The following is a 17,829-nucleotide window of genomic DNA, read 5'->3' as shown; positions in this document are numbered from 1 at the left end:
TTGTTTCCAAAGAAGATCATGTTGGCTTTGTACCGGAGCACTGAGAAGAAAAGGAGTTTTGTAAACTAAATCAAAGGCAGCTTTGGGCTTCTGTCACACACATAACCTGCAAAGAGGGTTCCATAAATAGTATCCAAAGAATGAAATTTAACTTTTAGGAAAAAGCCCGATTGTGTGGAAAAATATAAAGCAGCAAACTCCTGCTGCTTAGCTCAAGGGGAGCATTTTTAAGTGCCATGTATTGTATCCTGTTATATATATCATGAGAGACTGTTTTCTTACATTGTCATCTCTGTTTATTTAGCTAAAAGGACCAGGACTAATAAGAGAATGTTTTTTTCCATGTGACAGGATTTGTGAGGAAGGGAAACTTAGGCTCCTTCCTACCCCTGCGATATGCTCCAGACTGTGACTGTAGCTTGCCAAATGATCTAAGCTCACGTTGCTGACAGTGAACTACAAACCAAATGCTTACTAGTTGTTTTTTTGGATGTAAGCATACAACACAGATATTTCAACATTATTCTAAAAAGGGAAAATGAGGAGGCAATATTTTTTATAGTTTAGAGTTTAGTTTTAATAGCTTAGAGGCCCTGAGAATGGCTGCCAGTCTGGACAAACAGATGCTCCTTAGAAAATTCAGACAGGTACAGAAAAAAATTCAAATCCTGATGCTGCTGGTGCAGTGATGTTGCTTTTGTTGTTGCTTTGTTCATGCCATCATCAAACACAAAAAAAAAAAGAAAAATAAAATCTAGGTATTTGGAACCCACCCGATCTGAACCCAACCGATGTATTCTTCCTTGCAACAGCCAACAGCAGCAGCAGCAAGTTCCTCTCCCTGGACGGGAAAGCCTCCTCTTCCTTATGCTGCTGCATTTAATATAAGCAGTAGATTCCATGTCTTGCTAGGGTTCAAAGCGCACAAAGTCTCTGTCCTGCAAATACCACACTAACATGTTTTGGTCATGTATAAAACAGAACTTTTAACTTATCTATATGTTGAAGAGCTTCGTTTCTCACGCCGGTACTTGCTTGACTCAGAGGTCTAGTTTTATCAAGTGTCTATCTCCTCTCCTGCTTAAAGTCTCAAGTGGTCCATGTAAACAAAACAGAGCTGAAAGCAGTCTCTCTTCCTCTTCATAGAGCTGTTTTTATCGATATGCAGGATTTCCTGACAGCGTGGTGTTGGCTAAATGTAAAACAGGCAGAGGATGAGCTTCTGTGTTAAAAACCCAGTTGTCTAATGGTAGAAGGTCATCATTGGAGAAAAGCAGATACAAATACCTAGATATCAAGACAGAGAGGAAAAATGGTGGGTATTAAAGCAGAGCAACAGACAGGCAGGGGCAACACAGCAGCTTCAGGCTCCACCAGTCAGCAGCTAAAGCTATAAACAAGTTACTTGCTTTCAATCTTTGTATAGCACCCACACAACCTTCCCTATTATAATGATCTGAAGAGTCATTTTTATTGCGACCAAGCCCTTCAATGAAAAGTTGTTATAAAGACAGCATTTTAATCTTTCCAAGTAACTTTTGCTTTTTCAGACTCCTTTCAAAGACTTGCAATGTAAAAGAAACATCAAGACACCAAGCACAAGGATCTGGGGGACAGGGGAGCAGAGAAGAAGTTGGCAAAAAATTCTTCTTAACGGAGTAAACCCACTTGGAAACGACTAATCCTCTTTAATCCAAATCAAAGATTATGAGGAAGCGCAAGAGGACCCACTAAGCCATGCCAGAGATCTGACTTCTCCTCACCATGCTGGAAGCTGGTTCAGCTTCTGGTGGGAAGAAATGGGCCAATATATTGTGCAAAGGGGATTCATAAATGTTGTACATTATAAAGCAGTGCAGAGCAAATGAAGCATGTAACAAGGTTTCTGGACATACACGGAAGAAGAGTATTTCTTGGTTCTTTTTCTTAATACACAGTTTTGAATGTGGCTGTGCTATACTTTGTAGGAGATACTGGTGGTAGGGATCTTTGTCAAGGGTTCCAAACTCAATTGCTAAAATTCAAAAGGCATTTCCCTTGTTCCAGAAAGCCTGATTGTGCAAGTGCAAGCATAACATCATGGGTGTACAGGACGTCTCAGCTCCTGCTACAGCTTGCTTTCCTGCCATCCAGAAAATGAGAGGTCTTGCAGCACATGACAAGGAAGGGGTGTCATTCCCTTTAGTGGGCTCTGTCACATCCAGAATGCGCACACACGTTCTGCCTTTGCTCTGCTGAGGCTGCTGTTACTTCGCTCTCTCAATCAGATGCTGGTAGTGTCTACTGTCTACAGCCATGTGTCACTGCCCAATCATTCTCCCATTGCCTTTATTTGCCAGCTGTATCCACAGCACAACCCAGTCCGTGAAGCTCTACTTTTTCTTCCCTTCCTCATCAATTAACTGTTTACAGATAAAAATGTATTGCTGAGATGATTCAGTTTTGTCCTGCCTGTCTAGTCTCGTTCTCTACATTTTTCATTTGTCTTTAAAGTGTCATGCCTTTCCTTTCTTCCTTACTCCTACCTTGCTTTCTCCCTCTGCAGCTCTCCAGACTCTTTTTCACCACAGCAGAAATGTTTCATCTTACTCAAATTCATCTTAGAGAATCAAAGAGTTGTTTAAGTTGGAAAAGACCTTTAAGATCCTCAAGTCCAACCATTAACCTAACACTACCAAGTCCACCAATAAACCAATGAAGGGTAGAGTAATAATTAATTTCATGTTTCCTGGCTTGGTGGCTGCATTATTTTTTAATGAAAGTAAAACTAGAAAAGAATCATTAAAGCTGGAAGGACCCCTAAGATCATCAGTCTGACCATCAACCCAACACCACCATGCCTACTAAACCACGTGCCAGAGTGCCATGTCTGCATGTTTTTTGAACACCTCCAGGGATGGTGACTCCACCACCTCTCTGGGCAGCCTGTTCCAATGTTTGACCACTCCTTCCATGAAGAAATTTTTCTTAATATCCAATCTAAACCTCCCCTGGTGCAACTTGAGGCCATTTCCTCTCATCCTATCACTAGTTACTTGGGAGAAGAGACCAACACCCACCTCACCAGAACCTCCTTTCAGGTAGTTGTAGAGAGCAGTAAGGTCTCCCCTCAGCCTCCTCTTCTTCAGGCTGAACAATCCCAGTTCCCTCAGCTGCTCCTCATAAGTAAGACTTGTGCTCTAGACCTTTCACCAGCTTTGTTGCCCTTCTCTGGACATGCTCCAGCACCTCAATCTTCCTCATTTGATTCATGCTTTTCCTTTGAATAACTTAAGCAACCTACTTCTACGTCTTGCTCCTTCCCACTCAACAGCTACCTTCTTGCCACTCATACTGCCCAAACTCTTATAATTTGCTGAGTGTCTTTTATGAGCCAAAGTATCCGAGCAGCAACAATGCATGTTTGGGAGAGGTATCGATTTTGAATTTGAGGGGAATGAAGATGCAGAAGTTATCATCAATAGCAGAGAAGATCACAGCAGGCATTCCATAACACGCATTTTATGCCCCTTTTCTGAGGGACATCTTAATTTTCCTCATGGCACTACACCCAACCCTTCTGTCTTTATTTTCATAGTCATTTGAGCTATCCTGACCTTATGTTTTCTATTTTATCTCAAGGTGATACCAGTTTCTGGTTTGGCTATGCCAATCGCATCAACATCAAACATCTAATATTCCAGCTCTCCAATAAAACATTTTGTCCTGCAAGTGAGAAATGATCCAAACCAAACGCCAATAAAAATTTCTGAGTTTCTTCCTAGAACTGCCTTCTTTTGCAATGCTTGCACTATAGCACATCCAGTTACTGAGGGATGCATCAGTGAATTTTCAGATCTCTTTGTGATTATTTAAGATTCAGACAGGATTCTGGCAATACTTCAAAGGTCAGCCTTGTCACCACAGAAGTCCCTTAGGAGCAGATTTCATTCTCTGATTTGGCTTTTATAGGCAGATCAATCATATACGATCAGCTCCTGGGGAGGTATTGCTTCTCTGACTGGACCTGTTTGAAACTGCTGCCTCTCCCTTTGGGAGTACAGCTTTTAGTCTCCAGAAAATGAACTTGAAGGAGTAAGTGAAATAAAATTAATGAAGACAACAGAGGAGGTAGCAGTGGCTGACTTTCTTTTTATAATGATAACATGGGGAAACAAAGTATTGTGACTATGTAGAGGAATTTGGTAAGGAACCAGCGGAAGGATAGAACAGTCAGAATCTCCCCTTACACATGATGAACTCGGAGCCCCTTTTTGCTCCTTTTGTGGTGCCTGAAGAAGGCACCAGTACTACCACTTGCAGGACCTGCTTTCTCCCTGCTGCATTTTGAGCTCCCAATACATAAAATCAATCTTCACGTACATCAGCTACAGCTAAAACCTGAAAATTTGATATTGCTGATACTGTAAACTCTGCTGCTGTATAGAAACCTTGTTTGTTCTGCAAAGCCTGCATGCCGTGCTAGACTGTCACACAGACAACTGGCTTTTGTCATATCACTGGGTTGTAAAGACAGAAAGGGCACCTTAATGAGTCTTCATTGCTGACAGATTTGTGCAACTACATATGTATCATCCCTTCCATCATGCCTTGACAGAAAGAGGTATGGATATGTAAGCAGTGGCTACAACTACGTCTCCTAATAGCAGCTCTGGCCTCATTCACACTGCCAGCAGTGGCTTCTGTCTGTGGATTTAACCAACTAAAACGTTCTCCAAACTGTTACACAGGAGGAAAAAAAAAAAAGGGGGTAGGGAATAGCCAACTCAGACACTTTTCTTCCAAAAGTAGACAATTCACAAGATTTCAGGGAGGTAACCAATACAGGAATCTTGGTAGATTTCAATGCAGAACTATATTACCAAATTTGCTGATGTAACTTGAGTATCAAGAAAATTGTCACATGTTAGAAGACATTGCTTCATAGGCAAAACACCAGAGTGATCAAAACTGTGTGACAAAAGAGTGCTCTTGATAGCTGGTTTGTGTCAATGATGAAGGAGATGAGTAGCCATGACACACTAGCTCAGTTTTAAAAATGTATCTCCTAATAAAATCCCCATAACATATTCCTACCTTTATACTAGTTTTTCTTATTCTATGTATCATCTCCGTAAGTTAGAGGTTATGACATATTCTAGTATAGCCTTTTTTGTTATTAATTGAAAAAACCCATGGTGGAAGGCCAATGACTTTGAACATTTTACCTTGAACCAAATACGCAACAGAGGGCATTAGCTTCTGCAGGGTGGAATACAGGTGTCCTACTGATTTGACTGAATTGAAAATATTCAAGTAAAAGGTTATAAAATGCACCTGATATTCTTGCTTACACCAAAAAGCATTCCAGAAAAATATGTTGTGGGATAAATACAGAAAAATCATCCAAGAGCACGAAGGACTTCCATTGCATTTACTCCCTTCCAGTGACATACACAGGAGAAACAGGTTCTACAACATCAGAGCATGGCACATACTTGTATAAGACATGTCAAGTCAGCATATCTAAAAAAATGTCTTTTGTGAAGAGAACTTCTTAAAAGGAGATAACCTCTCCTCTGCTGTAATGCCAGAAATCAAATAGAAGTCTTAAAAACTAAAGGTCTCTCAGCATAAGCTTCTTGTATGGGAAATTCAGCTTGTATTTTCTGCTGGTAAAATGGGCTGATCTGGGACCCTAAAGCTGGGAAAAAAAGAAAGTCCAAATCATAAACCACCCTGACAAGACAAGCTTATTTGTTGAGCCACCACATTCCTCCACAATTTAGATGCTACCTTTTACAGGAAGATGGAAGAGAACTTACTTCAAAGTTTCAGCAAGGAAAAAGCTCTGCTGTACATCATCATATGTAGGAGATGAGGAATAGACATCCTTGACACCAGAAAAGCCACCACTGACTCGGCAATACTTGTCAATTGCCTGCAAAGAGGAAGGGAAAAGAAAAGGAGAATTTAATTGTAGAGCAAAATTTAGAAACATTAAAGGATCAGGCTTGATCAAGAAAGGAGGTAGCTCTTTCCATGATGCATCATTCTGTTGTGAATTTCCTTGTCAGAGGATGCTGTGGATGTTAACAGTTTATGCTGACCAAAAAAATAAAAAGGGACCGGACACATACAGAAGTAAAATCCCTCCAGGGCTACTAACACCACCACATTTGGCAAACTGCTAGATGCTAAGAAAGTATTCTGAGGAAACATACTTTCTTTCCTGGGTATTTACTGTTGACTGGTATTGATGACGACATGGACTCGGTAGACTTTTGCTCTGAGCTGGTACGGGTCCTCATAGGTAACACTAGAACATCCATCAATCAGTCAACACCTTATATGCTATGAGGTGCATGGGAAGATGACAGACATCCCTGGATTTTGCAGCTGAAAGAGTTTGAAGAGTGGTAGGAACTCTGTGACTAGTAGCTACTCATAAGGACTTACTGAAAGTAGGAATAAAATACTGTACTCATCTTTAGGGACTGTTCATTTCATCTTATAAAGTCTTCTAGCTGCTGCTTTCTCCCCACACTTCCATCTCCTACATGTGCCCTTCTCTGTTTCCCTTTTATACAGTTGAAACTCAAGTCAGCTTGTGTACTGGACTGCAGAAGAGCTCTTTATCTTTAAACCATGAAGTTTAAATCCATAAACATTCCATGCAGAAAGGGGCCAATGGATCCATGATTCACAAATCACCCAGCTAGTCAGCTCGAACGCAGTACTGCAAAAAGCACAATGGAAGAGGAGGAGACTGGAAAGAACGTGTTAGTAGCTCAGAGCACCTCTCGCCTACGCTTTCATTATTCCACTCACATGCATGACCTTACAGCACACAAGGATATCAGCCATTAAAACCAGCCCCAAAGAAATGACTCTGAAATGATTCACAGGTTATTTGTGCTTCCCCGCTGCTTTGGCAGTGCTTCCTCAGCAGACACCAGCTCTTTTAATAGATTCATGCAGGGACAGAAAAGGCACAGTGATGAAGGAAAATGTTTGGCTCCGGATGTCTGTCGTTGCCAACTACCAAACGTAGCTACCTGTAGTTCAGTAATCTATGATTCAGCCATTAGTCTGTATGAAGTTTCTCTCCGCATGGTGCTTTAGGCCCAGGTTTTCATTAATTCTGATTTTTGCTAGTTATACTCAACAGAAGCTGAGGGGAGTCAAGGGAGGGGAGCAAATAACTTTTGAATGATATCCCTTTTTATGCAAAGAAAACAAATTAAATCAAAATTAACTCTTCAAGGTCCTTACTATAGCCTTTGTATACTAGAAATATGAGGAAACAAAGGAGAATTTTCCATTGGACACATGCATGAAGAACACTGACAGATGCCATCACTGAAATCAGGAGGAGAAGTGGAAAGACAAATGAGCAAGGTACCTAGGACAGTAAGTCACAGCACATCAGGTACTACAGCTAACCTCCTCCTAGTATACACTCTTGCTCTGCAGAAATGTGAGGTTGTTCATGGACCAAAGAATAATCCAGACTGTACAAAGTTCTTTCAAATTTCTGAAGACCAAGATTTTTAAACAAGCAAGAGGAGAGTCTGGCAAAAGAATGTTACTGGAATGGCTGTGGCTCTAGAGCCTGAGCTTACGCCAAGAAAGGTACGGTCTTTCCTGGCAAAATCTAATTCTCACTGTAATTCCTTACCTCAAGTGGAGCTTTTTCCAAGTTCGGATAGAAATGCTCCCTTTTTTGTTGGGACTTGAGCCTAAAAGGAGCAAGTGTCTGGATGAATTGTTTTCAGAGCTGGTTACTGGTACAGGCTAGGGCTACACTAAGACTATTCACATGTTGGAATTTGGGTTGACCAAGTTTTCTCTGCAGTCTGGAGAGAAAGGTGTATGTGACACATCTAGCCCAACAGCATCACACGTATGACAATCTCTTTGTCTGCATGCTCTTGCACACCACAAGTGATGGTAGCTATCACATGGCAGCCAAACAAAAAAAAAGGAAAAGAAAAAAAATTAATTGCTTGGCCGACTTCTTAAGAAAGAATGCATACGCTGTTTATGGAACCATTTTCACGTTCCTCCCCACAAGTCCTACCGCCACTAGGCAGGCGTTACATGAATAAACAAGAACCAAAGCACTTTTGCTTTCTAGGCAGGAAATGAAGTGCCTCCTCTTGCCACTATCCCCTTTGTTATAATACGGCAGAACACAACCTTGTCTTTGTCTCTGCTCCGGAGCGTAGCAAGATGCACGGAAAAGCTCCAATGGTTACAATCCTGCCAGAAGTTCTAGCGTGCAGACTCTGACCTTGCAGGTGTTCCTCTGGTCAACGATTCAGCAATCCTGACACTGTGTGCCACAGCTCAGACAGCAGAAACTTGCTAGTGATTGTGGCAAAATGAAAAGAAGGAACAAATGGTACTGCTGTTAGGACATTGTCTCCTTTCTGCTCAAGAATTAAAACCGCAAGTCAGCATAAGAGACACAACTTGTTTACTCTATAGACTGTAGATAATAGATAGCACTGAGATCCTGCTCTGTGCTGCAGAGGTCTCACGCTTGGATAACTAAGTGCAACACTGCTGAAGCGAGCAGGCCTGAAAACCTAAAAAAGAAAACGTGTGATTTATATCGATTTTTTTCCCCCCTTACAATTACCAAGTAGTCTTGTATCTTCAGAAATTTCTCCTTGGGGCGGCAGACTCTGGCTAGACTGGAGTTCAGGATAGGCAGAGGATTTATCCTAGTTGATCAGTGTCCTGGTTTAACCCCAGCTACAACGAAGCCCCACACAGCTACTTGCTCACTACCCCCCGGTGGGATGGGGGAGAGAATTGTAAGGGTAAAAGTGAGAAAACTCACAGGTTGAGATAAAGACAGTTTAATAGGTAAAGCCAAAGCTGTGCAAGCAAGCAAAGCAAAACAAGGAATTCATTCGCTGCCTCCCATTGGCAGGCAGGTGTTCAGCCATCTCCAGGAAAGCAGGGCTCCAGCACGCCTAACAGTTACTTGGGAAAACAAAAAGCCATAACTCCAAACGTCCCCCCCTTCCTTCTTCTTCCCCCAGCTTTATACGCTCAGCATGACGTTATACGGTATGGAATATCCCTCTGGTCAGTTGGGGTCAGCTGTCCCAACTGTGTCCCCTCCCAACTCCTTGTGCACCCCCACCCTGCTCGCTGGTGGGGTGGGGTGAGAGGCGGAAAAGGCCTTGACCCTATGTAAGCACTGCTCAGCAATAAGGAAAACATCCCTGTGTTATCAACACTGTTTTCAGCACAAATCCAAAACAGAGCCCCATATGAGCCACTATGGAAAAAATTAACTCTCTCCCAGCCAAAACCAGCACAATCAGAGATCTAGACACTGCAGGTAGTCATGAACTGTAGAGGAAAAATTCCTCTGAAAGATTGCTATACAGCTATTCATCCAAATATGGATAAACAAATTTTCCTTGATTCAGGGGTGTACAGAACTTTAGGACACTGTCTGAAAAGTTTCATGCTCTAGACAAGCTGCTTAAAAAGCACTTGAAATTTGCCTTGTTCTGCCTTCACACAGATCTCAGAGTACTCTGTGTAGAGGCATCTGATTTGCCACTTGGATACTCTTTCACTCAAGAGCTGAAGACCAGTTTCCTTGATAACATGATGCTGAATTTATTGCACCCTAGAATACAGGGAAGTCCTAGATGACTGGAAGGGTATCAAGGCAATGTTACTATTACGAGGCATGGACAGGCTGAATAATCTTAAAATGGCATACCTGATGTTAGTCCCAAAAAATTACAGAAACACATGTAAAAAAATATAGAAGAATAAGAGGATAATTGACACCAATCAGCATGGTTTTATAGAAAACTATCTTGCTCACAAGCTTGATTTCATTCCTTGAGGTCTACAAACTGGCAAATAAAGGTAACTGCACAGGTGTAATAAAAGTTTCTAAAGCAATTTATGTGGTACCATAGGACTTCATGATAAGACAAAGCAGCAGTATACCATACCATTATCACTATCTTAAATTAAAACTGACTGAGAGTGCTCTAAGAACGAACTGGCAATGTAAAATCATCAACAAATAGAGCTGCTGCTTCTCACAGAAATCCACAAGGAATGGTCTGAAGTTTTATCAATCACTGCAACACTGCTGCTGGGAAAAATGACATAAGTAAGTAACAGCAGTCAGTGCAATCTGGCGGTAACTGGGGCCCAAACTAAATGAGTTTCATATAACCAGGCACATAATCCTAAATCTAGACATAAAGGCTGCATAACTGCAGAACCAGATTAGCCTGGAAAGTAGAGACACTTAAAAGAATTCAGTGGCCACATGAGACAATCCAGTATGAGCTCCTGCTAGTATGTTGTGGCAGGTCCACACACAGGGATAGTAAACAGTAGCAGGGATATAATTTTACTTTTGTGCAGGGCTGTGCATAAAGACAAAACAGGAATATGCAATTCCAGAATTCATTTTTAAAAAAGGATGATGAACTGATGTGGCTGCAGACATTTACAGAAAATGCTTTACAGTGGGAGACAATACAATTTGTTTAGCATCTTAAATAGACTCAATAGTAAGCTTATTACAATCTATGAAAACTCTTTGGAAAGAAAACATGAGGGAATAAAAGACATTTTAATATAATATAGGAAGTCATAGGAAAATCCAGTGATTGACAGCTGAAACTAGACAAATTCAAATGGGAAAGCACAAGCAATTAAATAACAGAACACACTAGCAAAAGTGGATTTTCCAGTTCCCTTTATTCAAATCAAGAGTAGAACAGAAGAATATGCAATAGTGTACTCTTGCCCAATATGTGTGTCTCCACTCAAAAATGATGCAAAGAGCAATTTCCAAGCCTGTGACATACAGGGAGGTCAGAGTTCTTTGGAACTAAAATTGGAGGTGCCTCTAGATCAGACCCCAGCTCCCTCAGTTCCTCTGAGGGTGTTTTTGTGGTTGCATGTGTGACTCTTCTTGACTGTGCTAACAGCATGCTCATAAAAACTGTGCCAGTCTCTTCCCCAGCTTACCTCCCCAAAGCATCTCTCTGTGGTACTCACAGCTTCCAACCCATAAACTGTGAACCCATGTTTCTTTCACCTCCATCCTATGCCTGGCTCTTTTCTGTCTACTTTGTTTCACTAATAAGAGAGCTATAGGTCTTTCCACTCCATCTTACTGTCAATCCTCAATTTGCCTGAAGTTAGCCCAAACTTGAGGTCTCGTGTATTATTGTCATTGTAAGTAGAAACTCTGAACGAACTCTGCAGCCTCCATGGTGCAATCCTACTTAGTCAGATAGGGAAGTCCCCAAGAAATAGTTGAACCCTTCATTCACACAGCTTAGATTAGTAATTGGCTTTACATGCCTATTGTGAAGTGGTGGCTCTTATTACTTTCAAATAATTAGCCTAAAAAGGATTTTAGTCATTTTCTGTATTTACCCTGAATATCTTGCATGTGTGTTTCTCTAATACTTCAGCCAGCCCCCCCAGCATATCATCATCCAATTTGGCTGGCCCGATACAATTGCGATGGATGTTGTCTCTAGTGCCAAGTATAGTATTAGGGAGAATTAACCTTTTTTTATTAGGAAAGAGACAGAGACCCTGTCACAGGGATTTATGATCACTGAGGAAATATAAGATTCAACTTCCTGTTTTTTTCCCCCGCAGACACTGGATTTGGAGAGATGTGACAAAAGAGGCCTTGGGCAAAGCACACCACCTGCACTAAAATGCCCAAGTTTTGTCCAAAAGTCCAGATAATAAAGCCAAAAAGAAGCTGCCAATGGTGAAATAGATAAAGAAAGTACAGTACAAAGATAGGCATACACACACAGCCCTCTGTGCAAATTCCCATTGATAAAAAACAGAGATATCGGGGCTGGGAGTGCTAAAGAAACTGAAGTAATGCAGTACACTTAAAAGCCAGGTGGTTCTGCAATGTATCCTGGATCATCTCTGAAGAGTTCTTAAGATGACAGAAGCAGGCCTCTAAAATATCGGTGAACTAACCCAAATCCATTCAGGTAGGGACGTATTCATCTATTCAAAGAAGTAAACAAGGGAGACCACCAAGAACTCAGTCAAACACCAGGTTACACCAGGTTCAGTGTAGAAAAATAAGACCATTTAGCACTCAGAAACAAAACTCAGTTTCCTCAAAAGTTTAAAAAAACGTACTAGACTTCTGATGATGAAACTATCATTCACCATGAGAAGTCTGTAATACAGATTTCAAAGTATGCTTCAGTGGTTGAAAGGCAAAAGGAAAGCGAATACAGCCAGTGTTGTACAAGAGCAGCAAGCCAACTGCTCTGTGTGTCATACCAGATTCTTCTCTATTTATAAATGGAGGAATAAACACAACCAGAGCTGTGTGTGGTAGGGAAGATGCGAAAGTAGTGAGTAGGTGTGAGGACTAAACACAAGAACTTATTATCTATATGCAGGGAACAGAAAACCCTGGGGAATAAAAAGCTTCCCAAGCTTCTGCGTTAGTATGATGGTGGAGGAAAAAAAATCTGTAACTGTGGGAGGGAGGGGTATGCAAAACCATTGACGAAGAGTTCAGAAATATTTTATGGCTATGTTGGATAAAGAACTCTTTATTAAGCAAACAAGCAAAAAAAGGCACTCTGTAAGGACAGAGGCAGTTAAGCACATGGGCTGCCTGACTTACACAACTTTTATGCAGGTTGACAGAAGGATAAAATAAAATCCTACCCTGCACACAGAGGCGGGGGGAGGAAGAAGGGACGGTTTGCTTTGAAAGCATTAATGGGGACCAAGATATGAAGGCAAATGGAGAAAACTGAACAACATGCAATTCAAAGACACGCAGTGTGCTTAAGAGACAGATCCTGGCCTGAAAGATTTATATTTATAAATTCTTTAACCTAGTACAAAGGACCCAATCTCAGCTTGGATCATCCAGCCATAGCTTCTGACAGGAGCTGGTGTTGGATCAGCAAGCATTTGTAGTACACACACTGGCAAGGAGTAGGTTACTAAATCCATTTCTTTGTCATTTTAGAAACATGCATAGTTTGGGCAGAAGGGATGATGTGACTCAATGTTTGATGTTTTGGAGAGAGCAGCAACGTATTCTGGAATGCAAATGTGACAAATGTAGAACCTCTCTCCAGAATAACATAATGTTGGTTATAACAAAACAGTCTACAAGGCAAAACCTAGCCAAGACTAAGACACAGTCTTAAAATACTTGGACTCTTCTACATGACTGTAAACTGAGGGAAGGATAGGGATAAGCTCAGCTAAATATTCCGAACCTGCCTTAACTATCTTCCACCTGATGAACAGATCCACGCTTCTCAAGAGATCTCTTGCTCCAAGTACTTTTTCTGGGCCTCTTGCCTCTGGAGCAAAACTGGTTTTCACCTGCAGACTAAAGTTTCTCCAGGCTCTTGGTTCGTGTTTTCCTTTGCTCTTCCCTCATCTCCTTTGGCTGTACTCAAAATATTTCATTCATGTCTTGTCGTTTTTAATATTTATTCTCATCTACGAAACTGGCTTTGAGCTGTGTTTCCAAGGACTGCTGGAGCTGTAGCAGGGAAGTGGAGGAGCTGCAGTAATCCAATGGCCGCTCAGATCTTTAAGATGACAAGAAACTGTTTCGGCCAGCAAATGAGTTTTGTATGGCCCCAGTACAGACCAGCAGGTGGAAGCAGTGAGAAACATGAGACCAGAAAAGGCTCACATTTAAAAGGAGAAGTCTTTTTGGGATTATAAATAATTTTTACAACTAGAATATTATATTGTCATGTGAAAATGGAACCTAGTTATTCATATATCCCATAGTCTGTGACGATCAGACAAAGGAGTTATCCATGTACAAAGGATGAATGAAGGAAGGCCATGAGCAGAGACCTGCATTGAGAGTCTTACAATTAATTTGCGCTTCTGTATACCATTATCAGCATTTCCAATGAGAAACGCTGAGAAGCATTTTCATACTCGGGAATTTGATTGAAACATACAACAAATAGATATAAACCCAGGAAAGCAGATGTACAAAAAAAGCAATAATCTCTAAAATACCGTAGCAACAATTTTTACATTCTGCCTCATGTGCCATTACTTTTTCACTTCCCTTTCTGGTCTACTTCTAGTGATGTAATTTTTTGTTACAATTAAATAAACCTAAACTGGCAATTTTTTTTTTTTTTTTGCTTCCAATCAGACAACTAAGAAAAGAAAGAGCCGTGATACCAACCCACATATACATATGTAGATGCTATCTAGTCTACAAACCAATTGAGAACAGCTGTCCTACCACTTGTGTTTTAAGAGCTGACCAAGGAGGAACCATAAGAATAGCTTTGTCTTTTAGCCTAAACCGAGTGCTAACACATGCTTAACAAAGTTATTTATAATATGCTTTCATTTCCCAGTATAAATTACCTCTCTTGGGGGCTGTGGACTACTGATAACAGTAAGAGTCACGACCAGTGGATTCTATTTCCATGCCTAAAACCCATCAGCTGTATAATGCTGAACACGTTTCTTATCCGTGCATCTGATTCAGCAGTTGCAAAACAGGAATAACTGTACGCACCCCCATACGTACCCTGGTTTACAGCAACTTGTGAAAATCAATTACCATTTGAAGTGCTTCAGTACCACGAGATTAAAGTGGCTACAAAAGGAAAATACATAGGATTAATTTACTGACAGATAATTAATACATTTACCTGCGTTGCCTCCCAGCCCCACTGTCTGTACTTGGGATCGTGTGTGAATCTCCACATATACCAGTAGGTCTCAATCACCTCTGGTCTTAGGATGTAATACTTCTCATTCTGCCGCACTGCCACTGCCTCTACGCCACCATCAAATTTGAATGCTTCTGGACCCAGCTTTAATGCTGCAGAGGAAAGGAAAAAAAAATTAAAAATTAAAAAAAAGAAGAAAAAATTTATTCCTTACCAATCTTTGCAGGAAGGGTGGCTAGGAGACTGCTATATCCCAAGCATGTGAGAAAAGCAGAAACTAGCTTTTCTTTAAGCAGTCTCATAAATATTTCCTATTGTTGAGGCCTATAATTTCTCTTATGAATAATTTATCCAGTTCCTGTGAGAAAACTACCTATCTCGACAGGAGTACAGTAATCCTCTTGAAAACTAATGAAACGCTAAGAATATAAACACATTAACACATTCAATCATAGGAAAAAAATTAAAGTGACCAACATCAGTTCTTTTCAAGGAAAAAAAAAAAAAAAAGGTCAACAGAGGTTTTGATGTCCTTTGATGCCACCCAGCACAGCAGGAAGAGATCTCGGAACAAAACCAGGTACCACCCTCTCAAATAACCTGCATCTTTATCCAAACTCTCTTGGTTTAGGGAAGTGCTGTCAGGCCACCGTAACTGATGTGCTTCATAATGTGATCCTCAAGTAAAGGGTTTACAACTAGGCAATGAAAATTTAGCCACACCTGAAAATAAATCTCTGAATTAAGACATTCACGATTTCAGCCCTTAAAGGAAGCTGTAATGGCCCTGTGCCAGCATCTGGAAGACTATTCATAAAAGAAGGAGGTACCTGTAGAAAAACTGTCTATAATATGAATATGCAATTACATTTTTTTTTATTATACAGCTACACAGTATTCCTCAAATTTGACATAAATAATGCACTCCTATCTACAGCTGCACTCCACCCTTTGCTTTGGCAGAGAATTTTTAAGGCACTGAACTCTGAAGCTGCACTCGAACTTTAAAAATTATCAAAGCAATTAATCATGTAATTCCTATGCGCTAGAAGCTCAAATTAACCATGGTCTCATGAGTCTGAAAAGGGAACCTTAGAATATTACAAAATATGAGCACCTCCCAGTGCATGCCCCAGCAGAAAAATCTCCAAAAAAAGTTCCTTAATCTTTTTGTTTCAAGTGAGTATGGCTCTGGATGCCAGCAGAAAAAAGCACCACTCTGCTTCAGCCACATGCGTGGTAAGGAAAGTTCCATCAAGAAATATATATGATACTTCTTTCAAAATGGGCCATTTTAGCAGTTTCAGTAAAAAAAAATTACAAATTTTACTACAAAACCAATGAGATTAGATACAGAGTTCTACCTATCCAAGATTACGAAGACAAGAATGGCCACACTGGACCAGATGGAAGTTTTGTCTGGTCCAGTATCATGTCTCCAACAATGGCCAAAATCAGACAAGGATGGGGAAGAGGAAGAACAGGCCAAATATATGAGATACCTTTTTCCAGCTTCTCTACCAGTCTCCAATTTTTTTGAGCCCAAGGCTTCTCCCAAACTAGACATACTTTTTTATGTGGTCAGTAATTCTTAATAGATTTATCTCCCAAGTACTTGTCTGGTGTTTCCTTAAACCTGTGTAAGCCTAAAGCATCCAAAACAACCTCTGCTAAGTAGTTCCACACCTCTAATACCTCTTTGGTGTAGAACCACTTTTTTTATTGTTTTCCATTTTCAGTTTGGTTCCTACTAGACTCATTCAATAGCCTCTAGGTCTTGTCTTGGAGAGGAGAGTGAACAACTGATTCCTATCCACTCTCTCCAGTTCCCTGGTGATTTTGCAAATCTGTTGTATCCTACTTAAAATGTCCCTTTTCCACACTGAAGAATACTATCCAATTCAGTTGTTCCTTGAATGGAAACTGTTCCATACCTGTAGTTTTCCTTCTAGCCTTTCTCTGCAGCTCTTCCAGTTCTACTATATGTGTTTGTGAAATGAGAGGACCAGCCTGAATACAGCACTAAAGGCATGGACAAGATTAATAGTGACATAATGACATTTTGTATTTTGCTCTTTCTCACTTTGTTTTTCGTGACTGCTACTGAGCTGACATTTTCGTAATCTCAAGAGCAATTTCCTGAGTTGTAATGGTCAGTTAAAAGCTCATCGTTTTATATGTGAGGTTAGGAATAATTTTTTCATAGGTGCCTCACTTTACATTTAACTACACTGATTTTAATTTACTAATTTATTACGCAATTACTCAACCTCATAAAGTCCTTGTGTAATTTTTCAACTTTCTTTCATCCTTGCTATCCTGAATAGCTTTTTTTGTAGTTATTATCAGCACGCTTGCCTTACTGTTCCTGCCCTTTTCCTGATCATTTATATATGTGCATATATGTATAATTTTTATTTATATATACATATATACACATATTAAAACATTAAATGTAAATATATCTAGTATAATATACATTTATACATGTCTATACACATATGTGTATAAATATGTATCAAATATATCAGAGTACCACTGGTTAACCACCATTCGTCCATTGCAAGAGCTGACTATTTACCTCTACCCTATTTGTTACACTACAGCCTTTTTTCTTTTCCTCCATGCAGGTACTTGCTGCTTATGCTGTAGCCGCTTAATATGCCCCTTAAAGGGCCTTAGTAGAGAACTTTTTCAAAGCCTTTTGGAAATCAGGTAAACCATGTCAGCTGTATTACTCTTACCCACCACAGAAGCTGTATTTCAGGCAGTTCTGGTGATGCCTCACCTTCAGAAACTGTGACACCTTCTCTTGCTTTGTAGCCTGTTGGTGCATTAAATCCTTAAGTATTTACTCATATCTATTTTTAACGTTATTGGGCACTCCAGCAAATTATTCCACCCAAGGATGGGTGACCCCTGCATATTGTGACAATCTCACTGAATTTTTATCTGAAACCAAGGATGTAAAATTAATCACAGCACTTCTACCAATAGCTGACTAAAGTAAAGAAGCTACTATGAACATCATACCTTTCAGGGAAGCATTCTTCTAGGCAAAGAACCAATTAAGGCCATTTTACAACGCTATAGTGGTCACACTTTAATCAAG

General features: G+C 40.4%; 1 protein-coding gene across 1 annotated transcript in view; it reads right to left on the bottom strand.

Moving 5' to 3' along the window:
• Positions 1-798: 798 nt before the first annotated feature.
• MAN1A2 (mannosidase alpha class 1A member 2) overlaps positions 799-17,829 on the bottom strand; it is a 144,182-nt gene continuing 127,151 nt past the window's right edge. The window contains exons 11-13 of the mRNA XM_075727805.1: positions 14,697-14,869; positions 5,805-5,920; positions 799-1,287 (exon numbers count right to left, since the gene is read on the bottom strand). Of these exons, the coding sequence (XP_075583920.1) occupies positions 1,155-1,287; positions 5,805-5,920; positions 14,697-14,869 (422 nt within the window). The 3' untranslated portion in view covers positions 799-1,154. The remainder of the gene's footprint in view (positions 1,288-5,804; positions 5,921-14,696; positions 14,870-17,829) is intronic.

The sequence above is a fragment of the Pelecanus crispus genome, chromosome 1 (assembly GCF_030463565.1).
Source record: "Pelecanus crispus isolate bPelCri1 chromosome 1, bPelCri1.pri, whole genome shotgun sequence".
Taxonomy (NCBI): Eukaryota; Metazoa; Chordata; class Aves; order Pelecaniformes; family Pelecanidae; genus Pelecanus; species Pelecanus crispus.
Note: the sequence above shows the minus strand (reverse complement) of the source record. Positions and strands in the feature narration are given on the sequence as shown.